Source organism: Typopeltis vanoorti, chromosome 10, assembly GCF_054136105.1.
Source record: "Typopeltis vanoorti isolate ZY-2024b chromosome 10, IOZ_Tvanoo_1.0, whole genome shotgun sequence".
NCBI lineage: Eukaryota > Metazoa > Arthropoda > Arachnida > Uropygi > Thelyphonidae > Typopeltis > Typopeltis vanoorti.
The window spans coordinates 112,278,727-112,293,213 of NC_143558.1; the positions used below are offsets into that span (position 1 = coordinate 112,278,727).

The 14,487-nt window shown below is 34.8% G+C and overlaps 1 protein-coding gene across 1 annotated transcript in view; it reads left to right on the plus strand.

The window, feature by feature from the left end:
• The first annotated feature begins 11,461 nt into the window (after positions 1-11,461).
• The window catches only part of LOC150102708 (neurexin 1-like), a 144,502-nt gene continuing 141,476 nt past the window's right edge, over positions 11,462-14,487 (plus strand). Inside the window, exon 1 of the mRNA XM_090398723.1 lies at positions 11,462-12,194. Coding sequence (XP_090254849.1) covers positions 11,462-12,194 — 733 coding nt within the window. The remainder of the gene's footprint in view (positions 12,195-14,487) is intronic.

Here is a 14,487-nt window from a genome sequence, read left to right on the forward strand (position 1 = left end):
ATATCTAAAATCAGTAAACAAAAATTACATTTCAAAGTTTGAGCCCATTATCTTTCATCGCTATTGGAAAACAATTATTAAGAGAAACATTCATGTCACATGGATTTATTAGAGTCGTTGGTTCTGTTTGTCATTGCGCATTTATTTTACAAAATAAATGTTCGGAAACATTAAGTATATGACTGAATGAAATTCTTTTGAAATGGTTACTGTTGTTTCTTAACGAGCTAGTTGCAATTGTTGAAAAATATTTCTTACGTATGTAAGTTTAACATACGTATGCTAGTTTAACAATAAAAATAATGGAAATGCATTAAATGCTAGTTTTTAAGGTTATTCATAACATAAGCTGCTATTTCCTAAAGCATGAACGCTCTGCGCTACAACAGACAAAAAGTATCTCTTTTTAACGAAGAAAATTTGATCTAATATATGTGATCAGTAACGGATAGATCAAATAAAAGAAGCGTCGTGCAGTGTCAAGTTAGAAACAGCATAACGAACTAAACAATAATCAAGCTGTATAACAGTTAAAAAACCATTATGCTAATTTTGTTCACTATACCTCCGAATATTTATGATACACGAAGGAAGTTTAGCAGTTTTAATGATCCTTTTTGTAAACTGCCAATTCTACTTCACAGTCCGAAATACCAGGCACAAGATGAGTACCTAAAGAAGTAATGCTAGACAACTTGTCTTATTTTTGTATTTTTGTTATTCGAATTCGTTTTTTAATTTTTAATGCGTTTTTTTTTAAGTACTTTAGTACAAATTCCAGTGACAATTTTCTGTTGATCAGAAATATATAAATTTATAATAAGGCCTCTCATTCTCCGCAGTCTGATGAGCGTTACAGAAAAATGTGTGTGTGTGTGTGTGTGTGTGTGTGTGTGTGTGTGTGTGTGTGTGTGTGTGTGTGTGTGTGTGTGTGTGTGTTTCTCTACTGGCTGCATTAGAATCACTTCCTATTTCTACCGTCTTAAATTTTAAAATTAATTATTGGCGATGCTTTCCTTACAAGTCAACATTTCAACAGTTTGGCCTGCGTTTCCACTATTGTCAGTATGCTCTAGAAATAAAAGACAGAGATTTCACATGATGGTTGTGTGGAATTGTGGGAGGCGACAGGAAAGATTTACATATGGACTTGGAACCTATGTAAGTGATAAATTTTATTAACAAGTCGCTCTCAGAAAAAAAAGAAACATCTCATCTCTTCCTTATATATTTGTCCCAATATTAAGGCCAAGTAATATATGTCTGGTACGATAAAGCAATTAATTTTATATCCATACTCTGCCATGTTTGTCAGGGTGCCTTTTTCTCTGGCCTGTTTATCTCTTTTGCATAGGACCCTTCTAACCTAACTGAGACCGGTAAACATATTTTTTGGACAAAAGTCGCTATAACCGTCCTCATGGCCTAGATGTTGAATCCAGGTTTTTCCAGCCAAAGGCGTCGTCACCGCCCATAGCACTGCTGAAAAGATGAAAAAAAAAAAGAAATATAAATTATAACTAACAGTGTCATGAAAAAATTTCTAAAAAATTTTAACAGTGCATTGATTTTTCATTTTACTCAGTGTATTCATCTACATATTATTGCTTCTGAGTCAAAGTGTGCTAGAAAGTATACACCATGACTGCTTTGGTTTTTTTTTTTTTTTTTCAATGTTAAATGTGCCAATCATAAATATGAAACATCATTGTAATTGCGAGATTTTAAAAAGTTACTGATAAAGAACGAGCAGGGCATTCATTCATCGACATCGACGACTGATAAAAACATTGCAAAAACCTATTCACTTTAGACAATGCGAAATTGACTTTCGATGAAGTGACAGCCAACTAAAATCAGAGAGTTCTGTCTGAGAAATCACAGACTTCATAACAGTAAACGTTTCGTTTGTGATTCGATTTAGCTGTTGACGAAAAGCGAATCCATTGGAATCGGATTGCAAACAGTAATTTGAAACAGAAACACTCGACTTTTCAAGTGATAGATGACTGCTGTTCACTTCAAAAAAACAGTTCAAGTAGTGGTGGCATTGAGAAAAATTGATGTTTACATTCTAGAATTCACAATAACTAATCTTCTAACATTGTCAGGAAAAAAGACTATTAGACAGGACTACTGTTCTTGTATGTAGTGTTCCTGCATCACAGCACTTGCCCTCATTCTGCTGGCTAACTAGTGGAAGCACCCCAGTCTTTAAGATATGTAGTCCTAAGTCACCTTCTAGTCACTAGCTATGAGCTTGTTAGTTATTCAGAAGTGCGGAAAGTGAGGTAAGTCATTATTTAGTTCGTGATTGAGAAGATCTAGATCTCATTTTTTTTACTGCACGCATACAAACATTTATGATCGTTTGACCTATTGAAAATCGGAATATTTTGAGAACTAGTGTGCTTAAATGTTGTTCATTATCGTTTAATGACATTTTAAATAAATACGTAATAGTATTTATGTAATAGTAACATTTATAAAATATTTTATATTATATTATAAAAACATTTATAGTATAATATAAAATAGTAAGTATTTAATTTATTTAAAATTAAATTTATTAATTTTAAATAAATACGTAATGGTATTTATGTAATAGTAACACATATTACATAAATTTGAATATCATTAATTGGATATTTTAATTTGGGCATTCTTGTTTGGAGGGGGGGGGGAGAGAAGATTTTAATCGCAATAACAGATTCGCTCTGTCGGCTCGAGTTGTTATGATACCCAAATTTCCTCGAAGTACAACTCTACTCCGTGTATGACATGGTTTACTGACTTCGCTGTCATGAAGAAGATTGTACAGTAACACATTGTAAGATCGACAAATACTCTATCGTATTTTACTGCAGTCTGTTCTTCAGAAAATTCCTTTTTAAAAAAAAAAATTTTTTTTCTCTTTATATACACAGCTTGGAAAGAAGTTAACTGACACTCCATGGGCAATGATAGTTCCAAGTTATTGCAAATTGTGTCCAGGTGAAATGGCTGCGAGAAGGGAACTGACGGAGTTTGAAAGAGGCGTTGTGATAAAATGCCATATTGCAGACCTATCTGTTCGACAAATTGTTGACAAATTGGAACATCCCAGGTCAACAATCTGTGATATCATTCTGGGATGGAAGCTCAGGAAGTTCAGTGGCGATCCATCACACTCACTGAACGTGACTTTAGGGTGCTACGAAGGCTCACAACACGGATTTCCATGGTAAGACCGCGATATGCAAGCCCCACATTACCCGAACCAACGTGCAGCGTCGACTGAAGTGGTGCAAAGAGCGTGTGCGGTGGGGATGTGGAAGCTTGGAAAGCTTGTTATGGAGCGACGAATCCCGCGTCCACCGAGCAGATGGACTGATATGGATGTGGCGGATGCTCGGTGAACAATTTGGAGATGGCGTTGTGATGGTGTGGTCCTGTTTTTCCTAATTTGGCCTCGGACCTCTGTTTGTAGTGCCACAAACATCGAATTCCGAGAGGTATCTGAACATTCTGGATAATGCAATGCTTCCTACTTTGCGGCATTTCTAAGGAACCGACCATTGTCTCTTTCGGGAAGACAGTGCATCGTGTCACACTCGTAAGTTTGCTGCTGTAACCGCGTGGTTTGCAGATAAGCGTACTTGACCTGCCACCACAGAACCCTGATCTCAACCCTACTGAACATCTGTGATGTTCAGTAGGGTTGAGATCAGGGCAGGTCAACATCGGGTGGTGTCAAGGGACGTCCGCCCCACGACAGTTCAGGATCTCATTACGTGCCTACAGAAGGAATGGTCCAAAATTCCCATTGATCGCTATCGTTACGCTTGTGGAAAGTATGCTCCGTAGAATTGCTACAGGCATAGCAGTGAAAGGTCCTACGTCTTATTAAGGTGGGTCCTATGGCTGTGTGTTTCTCACACTATGGTGCCCGTGACTTCTTTCCAAGCGGTGTATATATATAAACTAAATAATATTTAATGTTGTGAAGAAATTTGGGTAATTCTGCTTTGAGCGACAATAAACAAGAAATAACAGAATTTCCAACATTTAACAATAAACGTTTGAAAATTAAAAGCTGCACAAAATTTTAACATTGCGAAAAATTTTTATCTTTGTTTTTAAAGATATTTTTAAAGATAAAAATGCCTTTATTTTTTAAAGACAAAATCTATGCTATTTGTGTTTAAAAATTAGTTAAGTTAAAAGGAAAAGTTACGAAATCGATTTTTTGTTAACTTCTAAATCCAAACCACCTACGTAGAAAGTAAGAGTTTATTTTAAAAAATGCAGAAAAAGGGAGCCTAAATTTAGCTAATAAAAGCTGTTACCGAGTTTTATGCAAATTCCTAAATTTCCATAAATTTACGAATTTGTGGAAATTTTCTTTTATTGGTACTATAAAAGATCTCGAGGGAGTGGTAATTAAAAATTCTAATATAACGAAAGATTTTATGTAAATAATATTTGTCTACAAAAAAGTAAACAATACTTGCTATGAAAAGAATTTGCATGGAAGAACTGGAAAACTATCAGAAACACTTAAAATATAAGCTAAGCTTGAATAAAAGGTATGCATTTTGAGCTTTTTAATATATAGAGCAAACTTTTGAAGGGAATTTTTTTAACTTAAGTTTGTTATCACTAAGAAAGAATGACCAATAGTTAAGTTAATAATCTCTCTCTCTCTCTGCGTATCCGCATGCATCTGTATGTGTGTGCGTGTGTGTGTATTAAAAAATAAGAGGCTCGAACGTCTTCTTTTAACTATATATATAAGAAGAGATTTTTTTATTCTTTTTAATTATCTTTTACATATTGTTTATTATTTTAAAATGATATGTCGATGATCTCATGCCGGGGGATGGAATTCATCTCCCACTTAAAGACACCACAATTATCAATGACCGTAGTGAGATTCGAACCTGCGTCGTCTTTATTGGAGATTAAAGATCCACTTGGCCATTCAGTAATTTTTTTTTCCCACCCAAGAATGATTAGTTTTGACCTGAACGTTTCAGAAAATCTGCTAATACATAAAGGGAATGCGAAAATGATGTCTTTTTTTGTCTGTATAATCCTTTACATTTATGAACATGCTAGTATTAGCTGATAAATAAGCGATTATTCTCCTAAATATAGATACATTTCAAAGAACATTTTATAATTTTTGAGCTCTCGTTGTTGAATTTTAAGATATTAATCTACTTTTGGAAGACATCGCAGAATGCTATTTGCTTCTTGCCGGGGCGTTCTGGTTTTGCTTATGGCAGAGGAGTGAAGAATTAGGTAACCTCTGACTTGGCGAGTTAAGTACTGTGGACATGGAAGTGAAATTAGCATACCGTAGTCCAGCTACATGATAACATCTCGTGGATAATCGGATGTGATCTAAATATCATTTTAAAATACAAAAGTCACCGACTGACAAATAATGTTTCAGCAATTTTGCTTATTATACAGTATCTATTTATGGTGGTACTGTATGCATACTATTTTTCATACTGCACTGTAACAAACTTAAAAATATATCAAGTGCCAATAATGGCCTACAAACATTTGCTTTTTCATAGAAATGAGAGTTTTAGGCCGTAACTGTACACACGGTGGCTTGTCTCGGTATATGTACGATATTAGCGTATAATGTATTTTATTATAAATATTCCGCACAGGTGAGCAAACTCGTAAAACAGTATGTAGCGAATGCTTTCTTATATCTTAATTTTTTAGAATAAAAACAACAGTTCCTTCTAGTTTTGTTACCGAGTTTTATTACCGCAAAATATATTAATGTAAACAGTGAACAAAATAATTTTGAACAGGAAATGCAAATAGTAGTAATCTTTTTTGAAGAGGCAACAAATTAGAACATTACTTCGTTTCTTCGTATAACTGTAGAAATCCCGATTGACACACACACACATACATGCACTTCGATCTTCGCCAAAGGAAGCAGTCTCCATGAGGTCTGCGTAAGACTTACCACTGCCTCCTCACTCTATTGATCTCCTTTGTCTGAGCATTCTACTTGTCTAATCAATCCATTTGTTATCGACTCTCTTGGTATATATCGGGACTCCACTAACAGATACAGCATGGCTGTAAACTCTCTTTCTGTTTTGAAATTCAATATCTCAAGAATGACGTACGGTTGCTATTGGATTTACAGAAAACGTTATTAAAAAGTTTTTTGACACCAGAAAAATATTCAAAACCTGACGGCACAGTTGCTCTTCGCCCTTCAGATGGATGAGGTGAGAGAGAAGAAAAATTCACGTAGTATGGAGCTAATCATTCAATCATCTCGTTCTCTGAAGAAGAAGGAAAAAATGTAATGGTGAATGGTGAAGATAGTATATAACAATACCACGAAATTTCAGCACGGAAAAATTATCACAATAGAAAACCTGTATTATAAAACGCTATGCAATCTTGTCCACAGATTTGACAGGGGGGAAAATCTTTCAGACCTATTCAGAACTGACTGAGTACTCGATTTTTGTAGAGAAATTTTTGTGCTTAATAGGTCTTGATTGGAGATGTGAAGTGGCTTCAGAAGTTGCGTGTTTGGTATAGTCCTTAAGGGATGTTCCGTAAAAATACCATATACACCCTCTGTCCAAAAAGAAACCGAACTTTTATAAAATAAGAAGAAACTAGTAGCGCCACCTGTTGTACCTTTTTGTTGTCGAAAGAGGCAACCTTCATTAGTATTGTGTCGACTGTTGATGACATTTGCTTCATTAGAAGCCCAGTCATAGTGGCAAGAGTGACAGTGTGTTTTGACGAACTATCGGTCGTCACGATATTCATGCCGTACGCGACAAATTCTCGCTATCAATCTCTTCAAAACTTCGAGATAAAACTCACCTTTGACCGTTTGCCAGGCGTAACGAATTCTTTGTGGATAATTCCCTTAGAATCGTAGAAACAAATCAGCACCGTTCTTTAATTTTGACTTCTCCAAGCCATTTTTTTTCGGCGGTCCCTCTTCTGGTGGTCTCCACTCAGCACTCTGGCACTTTGTTTCGGGCTCCTACTCAAAACACCACGTTTCGTCACCAGTAACGATCGTTTCAAGGAAGTTGAGTCCTTACGATGGGTTTTAATGAGGTCCTTGCAGTATTCGATTCGATACATTTTTGGTCGTTGGTCAACTTGTGGGGAACAAATCGCGAATTCAATTTACGAAGGCCCAAACTCTTGGTCAAAATGTTATGCACAGTTCATTTTGGAATCCCCAATTCATCTTCAATCAATCTTACATACGATTTATTTGATGAAACACACACTTTTTGGATGTTAACTTCGCTCAGTCCAGTTTTTGGACGGCTCGGCTTTTCGTCGTCCTCAAGCGTCTCATGACCACTTTGAAATCGCTTAAACTACTCGTAAACTTGAGTACGGGATAAACATTCATCACTCTATGCTTTTTGAACCATTTGATGCGTTTCAGTAAAACGTTTACCAAGTTTAACACAAAAGTCAATCGCAGCTCTCTGTTTGAAACTCATTTTCCGACCGTTAGTCAAAACACACTGTCAATCTTGGCACTATAACTCGGCTTCTAATGAAACAAATGTCATAAACAGTTGAAAGAACACTAATGAAGGTAGCCACTTTCGACAACGAAAAGATACAAGAGGTGGCGCTACTAGTTTCTTCTATTTTCGAAAGGTTTAGTTTCTTTTTGGACAGAGGGTGTATTACTTTTAATAAGATTCCGTTGTTTCTTATAAAAACATACAAAGTCCTGTTTATGCTACGTATTTCTGAAGTCTGTGAAAGAAGTGGTATCATCATAATTTATTAAACGTATAAGACTTTACTCACGCATGCAGTGTTTTGATATTTTACTAGAAAACTCATTTCAGAGGAGTGCAGAAGAGGGAATTGAAATCTTGTCGGAATAGTTGATTACTAAGCTTGAAAATGTTTCTTTTTATTTATTTAAGCGTTTTCACTATCTCCTAGTACTATGTAACTAACGAACTACATAATGTTATGTGATCTGCTGCTATCCTAGTTGCTGCTTTTTTTCGATCGGAACCAAAAAATCGAAATTTCACTCTCCAGCCCATGTTTTTTTAAGTGGTGCAATCTCCAGACTACTAATGCAGCATTTTAAACTATCTTAATGCTACAACACAAAGTTTACCTACTTTTATCTAAAAACCTTAAATACTATGGTTTTTAAATGTTTCTTTCTCTTTTTTTGTATGGCGTCTTCAGAAGATAATGACGTATTACAAACGCTGTTACTCATAGCAATAGGGAATTATGAAAACGATAAGTCTGCCCCCTCTAAGCTTTACCAACATACAACTCAGTTCAATTTTTTAAGATGCTCATCGGGAATTTGGGTGGAGGGGGGGCACATGTTTATAAATGGACCAGTCAGAACCCGCAACTGATATTGAGGAGATCTAATAAGCATTACCTTAACTGATTTTTCTTATACATTCGATGAACATTAGTGTATGATACAGTTTCATTGAAAACTTATCAGCTTGTTTTAAAGGAATGAAAGTGGCAGTGATCTAGCTGCCGGTGGCTCCAGTAAAGCGATTCCTGTCTAGCAAAGATTGATTTACTGTATTCAAAAAAAATCAGAAGAAACTTTCCCAACACGTGGATCCTAAGTTTAGGCATAACAGTATGTTCACCACTGAAGGATGTAATTCGAAGTAATTTTTATCCCACTAGTAGTATCGGCCAATTACAATGATGAATATATACAGCATCAGTTTTTTTAAAATAAGAATTTTAAAATATTCTGACCTAAAATTTTCTGACCTTCATGTGTATGAACTATGAACAATATCTTTATGTGTATGAACTATTTGAATAGAGCTTATTTTCCCGAGTACTGTTCATAGCCAAACAAGATATAATTGTGCAGCACTACCGTATATCCTAGCCTGTCTTTTTCTACGTTGTGGTCTCAATGGCTTGTTATAACTAAGTAACTTGGATTTAATAAACTTAATTATTTTGTAATGACAGTGACATTTAGCCATTAGTCTGCCAATAATGTATTTACTAGTTTTCTGTGCTGTGGTTGTCTATTTTGCATTAGGGGAAAAAAAACTACAGTTTCTTCCAGAACATTGACTCCATAGGCTTGATTTCCAGAGGGCTGGTGCATACAAGTAAAACCCTTATATTGTGCTCGGTTTTTTGACTTGCGTAGCGAAAAGCACGCTTCGATAAGATTCTTGGCAAGCTGTGGCATGGAATAACATAACGCTGTACACTCCTCAAATTAGATTTGTGTATCGGCATGGCGACTACCAGAATATTAATTTCTAGAGTATGCATATCCTTCCATGTGTTAAATATGGTTGTAGTATCGTGTGACGGAACTCATATACTCGTTTGAATTACGATGATCCTTGGTGGTTGTGCTTGGAAAAATGGGCAGAGAACGTTATTTTGATATTCTGGATATATCATTTTGCATTGCCTAAGCTGTGCCAGTTTTATCGAAATTACTCATTTGAATGCTAACGAGATAATATATTGGCAGGGTCGTGACGATGGTGTGAGAAAAAGGGAGCGTTGAAGATAGATGAACAGGCCACTGAACGATATTCGTTTTTCGAAGTCCGTTAAGTTCTTTCCCATATATTATGACGGTTTCCAGATTTATAGTCAACTCTCTCTCCCATCTGCTTTGATATACATCAGTGTAGGCTATAAGTATGTTTAATTCGAAAGCAGAAAATATTCATTACTTATTTTTAAAATGTATATAAGCATCGTTATAAAGAATTAAATAAAACTCCGAATTAAGACATGCATATTCACTAAAAGAAAAAAAAAATCCCACATGGATGAAGTAAACAAATGAATTTACGGAATGAACATTTCCTGGATTTCCGAGCAAGGCTTTGTCCTTGACCTACTCTTGCGAATTGCAGGTGCTGTGTTCCCATTTGTGTTTGAAGATCACGTACGTCCATTACAGACAAAGTAATGATCACAATGTATTGTTCTTCTTTCCTTTACATGTTTATTTCATACTAACTGTCTGGTATATTTGTCTTCTTCCTTTGAACATGCTCTTCAGATTTTCATGTCCGCTGTAAACAATAATTACCATTCTTCTCTGTTTTCCAATGCACAGTTGGAGAATAGAGATGTTATCTCTACTCACCAATATGGAAAACAGAGATAGCGGTATGATATCACTTTGCTTACTCGAGGCTTCAAGTGTTCCATGTTTGGTCACTAAAGCATGCTTATCCAATCCATTAAAGTAAAATTGTCAAACATTTTCTGAAAAAAGGGAAGTTGATATTATGCATGGATAAATTTTCGTAGTTTATTATTATTATTATTAAGTGCTGTTTTTCTGTTTTCGTGATTACAGACTGAATGCTCACACGGATGATAACTACGTCATATTTTAAGTAACATCACAAATATTCAGTATGAATATCGAGAAGAAAAGTAGTTTTGCATTTGATTATTATTTATAAATTTCTTGTACTTGATGGATAATATCCTGTTACGCTCTTATTATTATGTATTAAGTTTGTAACTTTTGAGAAATTACACGAGGTCACGAGTTTTGAGAGATTACACGATTTGATAATTTTATTGGATGTACTTATGTAGGACTCGATAATTCGAGTTATAAGTATGTGCATATAATCATTTATCCCTCACAATGTACTGAATTTCTCGAAGCATGAAGTCCACGAAGTACCGAACACGTATTCCATAGGAAAGTTATCTTGTTCTTAAATAAATATTTATAAAAAGTTATCTTAAATAAAAATTTAAGCAATTGATTTTTATCCTCTAATATAGCTTATACTACAAATTGACGCTAAACGATGGATGCATTATAATTATTTGTGTTTATTGTATTCGCTTAACGTGATTTCGCTTAGCGCGCATTAATTGATGGATTGGTTAATCGCGTTAAGCGAGGTTGTCCTGCATGGACGGTGATGTTGGAGCAGTATATTCCATGTTCTATAAATAATCTACTAGCTTTAGTAACTGACACCAAATGTCACTCTTGGCTGCACGATGCAATTAACATTACGTATTGGTAAACAGTGCTATTATATACAGGTTTGTATTTGCTTACAGTTTAAATTCTCATAAAAGTTCTCTTTGTATCTTTAATAATAAACTTCAGATGAAAATACAAATTGTAGATGTGAAACTATATAATGTCTTTCATGTTTTGCACTTATGAATGCTTACTGACGTTTATTACTTTTATTTGCAGGAAATGTGTCCTATCACTTTTATGAACACGTGGGCGACGAAGAAGGATGTGCTGGACATCAGTGAACTTAAATTCGGAGAACGATTGCAGCGGTGTGCAACTTGATGCTGGAAGTGGAGACTGTTTTTACCCTTAAGGACTTTGTTATTCACTTGGTGATTAATAAACCAAAAGAACTGGGTATAAAGATGTAGTGACGTTAGGTTTGCTTAAGAAATGGAAAACGAACGTTGGATATGGGGGTGGGGACTCTTTCTATCCCTATTGATACATCGGTGTACATTAGCGGTTGTTCTAGAAGGATCCCCTACATCGTATGCTCAGTTCAAAAAATGGTTTTGTGGCCTAAATGGATCGCTTTCATTTGAGTTCCAGACAGAGGAATCTAACGGGCTGATACTGTACACCGATGACGGCGGCACGTTCGATTTCTTCGAACTAAAACTAGTAGATGGTGCTCTCAGACTTCGTTTCAATCTAGGCAGTGGTGCGTCCATCATGACAGTTGGAAGGAATCTCCACGATGGCCACTGGCATCGAGTCGAAATTTTACGGAACGTTGAGGAGACAATCTTGAGAGTTGACGAAGATAGCCAGAGTCGGATATCTCGTGGTCCAGAGTTTCATTTCGGTAATTACTCCACTAACAGTTATGTTTACATAGGGGGAATTCCTAGTTGGTACGGTCTAAAATTAACGACTCTAGCTCTTCCTTCTGTGTTTTTCGAACCTAGATTGAAAGGGGCTGTTCGATCAGTTGCTTATTCTAGCGATGAGGGTGCTCCACGCATGCAGCAGGAGATCGAATTTAAAGGAGTTCGTCACAATCAGTTGGATGCTTGTACTCATCACGATCCTTGTCAGCACAGTGGGGGTTGCATAAGTACGGACAGTGGTGCAGTGTGTGATTGCAGGAACACCGATTATGATGGCAGTTTTTGTGAGAAAGGTAAGTCTTCTTTAATTTCTTATTTTTAATAGTGTTAAAAGTAGAATTTCTTTATTTCGAATTTTCTCTTCAAAACGGTAAAAAAATATAAAAAGATTTTAGTTTGTGCTTTCACTAATATCTGTTTATTTGTTTCCTCTGCGACTATGCTTTCAGTGTCATATTTTAGAACAAATAATATTTCCATAATACATTAAAAGATCTTTTGGATAACTCTGTATAGTATTACATTAAAGTACACGATCTCTAAGCATATTCAAAAATATTAAATCCCTCAAATTTCGATATTTGCTATGTTAACCAAACATATGTCGAAAGTTAATGAACAATAATTTACTCTTACTTTCCTTAATTTAGTGATGAAGCTAGAGGTTAAGGGTATGTTTTTCCTTAGTAATGTCACTGTTCTCAATTTTTATTCATGCCTATTTTCTGAAAAATGATGAACTATGGTTAATTCAAGTAAGTTTAAAATATGATTTATTTTAGTTAATGAAGGCTTTCATATAATACTTTAAGAGAAATGACACAGTGATGGTTTTTTCCTAAATGAAGAATGAGTGTTTTAACAGTTCTGTCAATATTGATTGACCTCTTTTTAATTCAGAATGTTATATATGAGCCGGTGGTCAGGATGAAGGGGTACAAATTAAAAAATTTTAATTTTTTTAATTTAAATTTTTCAATCGTAACAACATATACTCTCATTCAAAATATCACTATAATGGTGATCACAGTACGAAACAACCTGATTTCAGTTATTATGTTTACCGAGGGAAGTGAATGTTATCAATATAAATTAATTCAGAGGATCAGAACTCAAAGTTACATTCAGTTGTATGTAACTTTGAGTTTTATACAACTCAAAAGACACGCTCTACCATCTGAAACTCTTAATTAAAACCAAAGACTCTTATCGGTTTTAATTCAGATATTGTGTATTTGGAAGGGGGGGGGGATTAGGAAAGGTGAATTATCGATTGAGATTTTAGTCTAAAGCATGGGTGTCCAATCTTTTGGCTTGCCTGGACCACATTGAGTGAAAGGAATGTCTTGGGTCGCATATAAAATCTATAATATAGTTAATGTATATAAGTAACAAAATTTCCTTTATTTTTTTAAAAAAATTATTATAACATTAAAAAAAGGACAGCATAAACACAGAACTAGTGAGATATTGGACCGTGTTTACGTGAAACCACTTTCATCAATGTCTGGTTCGATGAAAGTGGTTGTAATTCGTAGTGAGCTCTCAAGGTTCTCGTCAGAAATTTTTGATGTAACTTTACTGTGCGTATGCTTCATTCTAGAAAATAGTTGTTCACAAATTTACGTACTATCAAAAAGCGATGACATGAATAAAGCGTGATTGTGAAGTGAAGTGAAGGATATTTTTCTCTGGGAAGATAGGTCTTATAAAAATCTATCAAAGAGACATGAACAAATTTTTCTTTGAGTTGAATATCTGATTGCAACTCTATACATTCCAAAATTCGAAGGTAATGTTTTATGTAAACTGAAAATGGAGTCGCAAATATACAAAAAAAAATTGATATTTTTTTCTGAAATCTTGAAACCTATTCTCAAATTCCTGTATCAAAACGGAAAGAAAGACAGCATATTTTTCGCATCACATAATAATGTTAAAAGTTTAAGATCTTATGGAGCCGCATTACTAATAGTCCATGGCTGCACGCGGGTTGGACACTCCTGGTCCAGAGCTTTCGATAGCTAATATTTATTCAGTTGTCTACATTTCAATATAGTGCTAGTATTTAGCTATAACTTATGATTTTAATTTCGGTATTTAATAGATTTGGATACAATAAATTATAATTTGATTTTCAATATTTACAAATACAAATCTGTTCAGACACTCCACCATTTACATCATCTAAATAGCTTGTTATTATATTGCAAACAGCGCAAAGTACACAATAAAAGATTTACTTTAGTACATACCTTTACACTTAGAATTTATGGTCTCTTATTAGGGCATAATCAGATTTTCTTAAAGAGAAGTTAAATCTTGTGTGTTAACTTTTTTTCACATTATTTCCGATATGTTATTAATATTGAGTTTTTGTGTACCGATCTTTCGGCTTACAGATATAAATTCTTCTTAAAGGCTAACTATATTCCACAGTCTCCCTCTTTGTTTACAAAATACGCTTATTTGTGCATATGCGAGTGAAGGGATGAAGAAGACTGAAAACATTTCTAGAAGACTTTGATTTTCAAAGTCTTCTAGAAATGTTTTCAGATGGAATTATAATTAGAGAATTGTTTTACA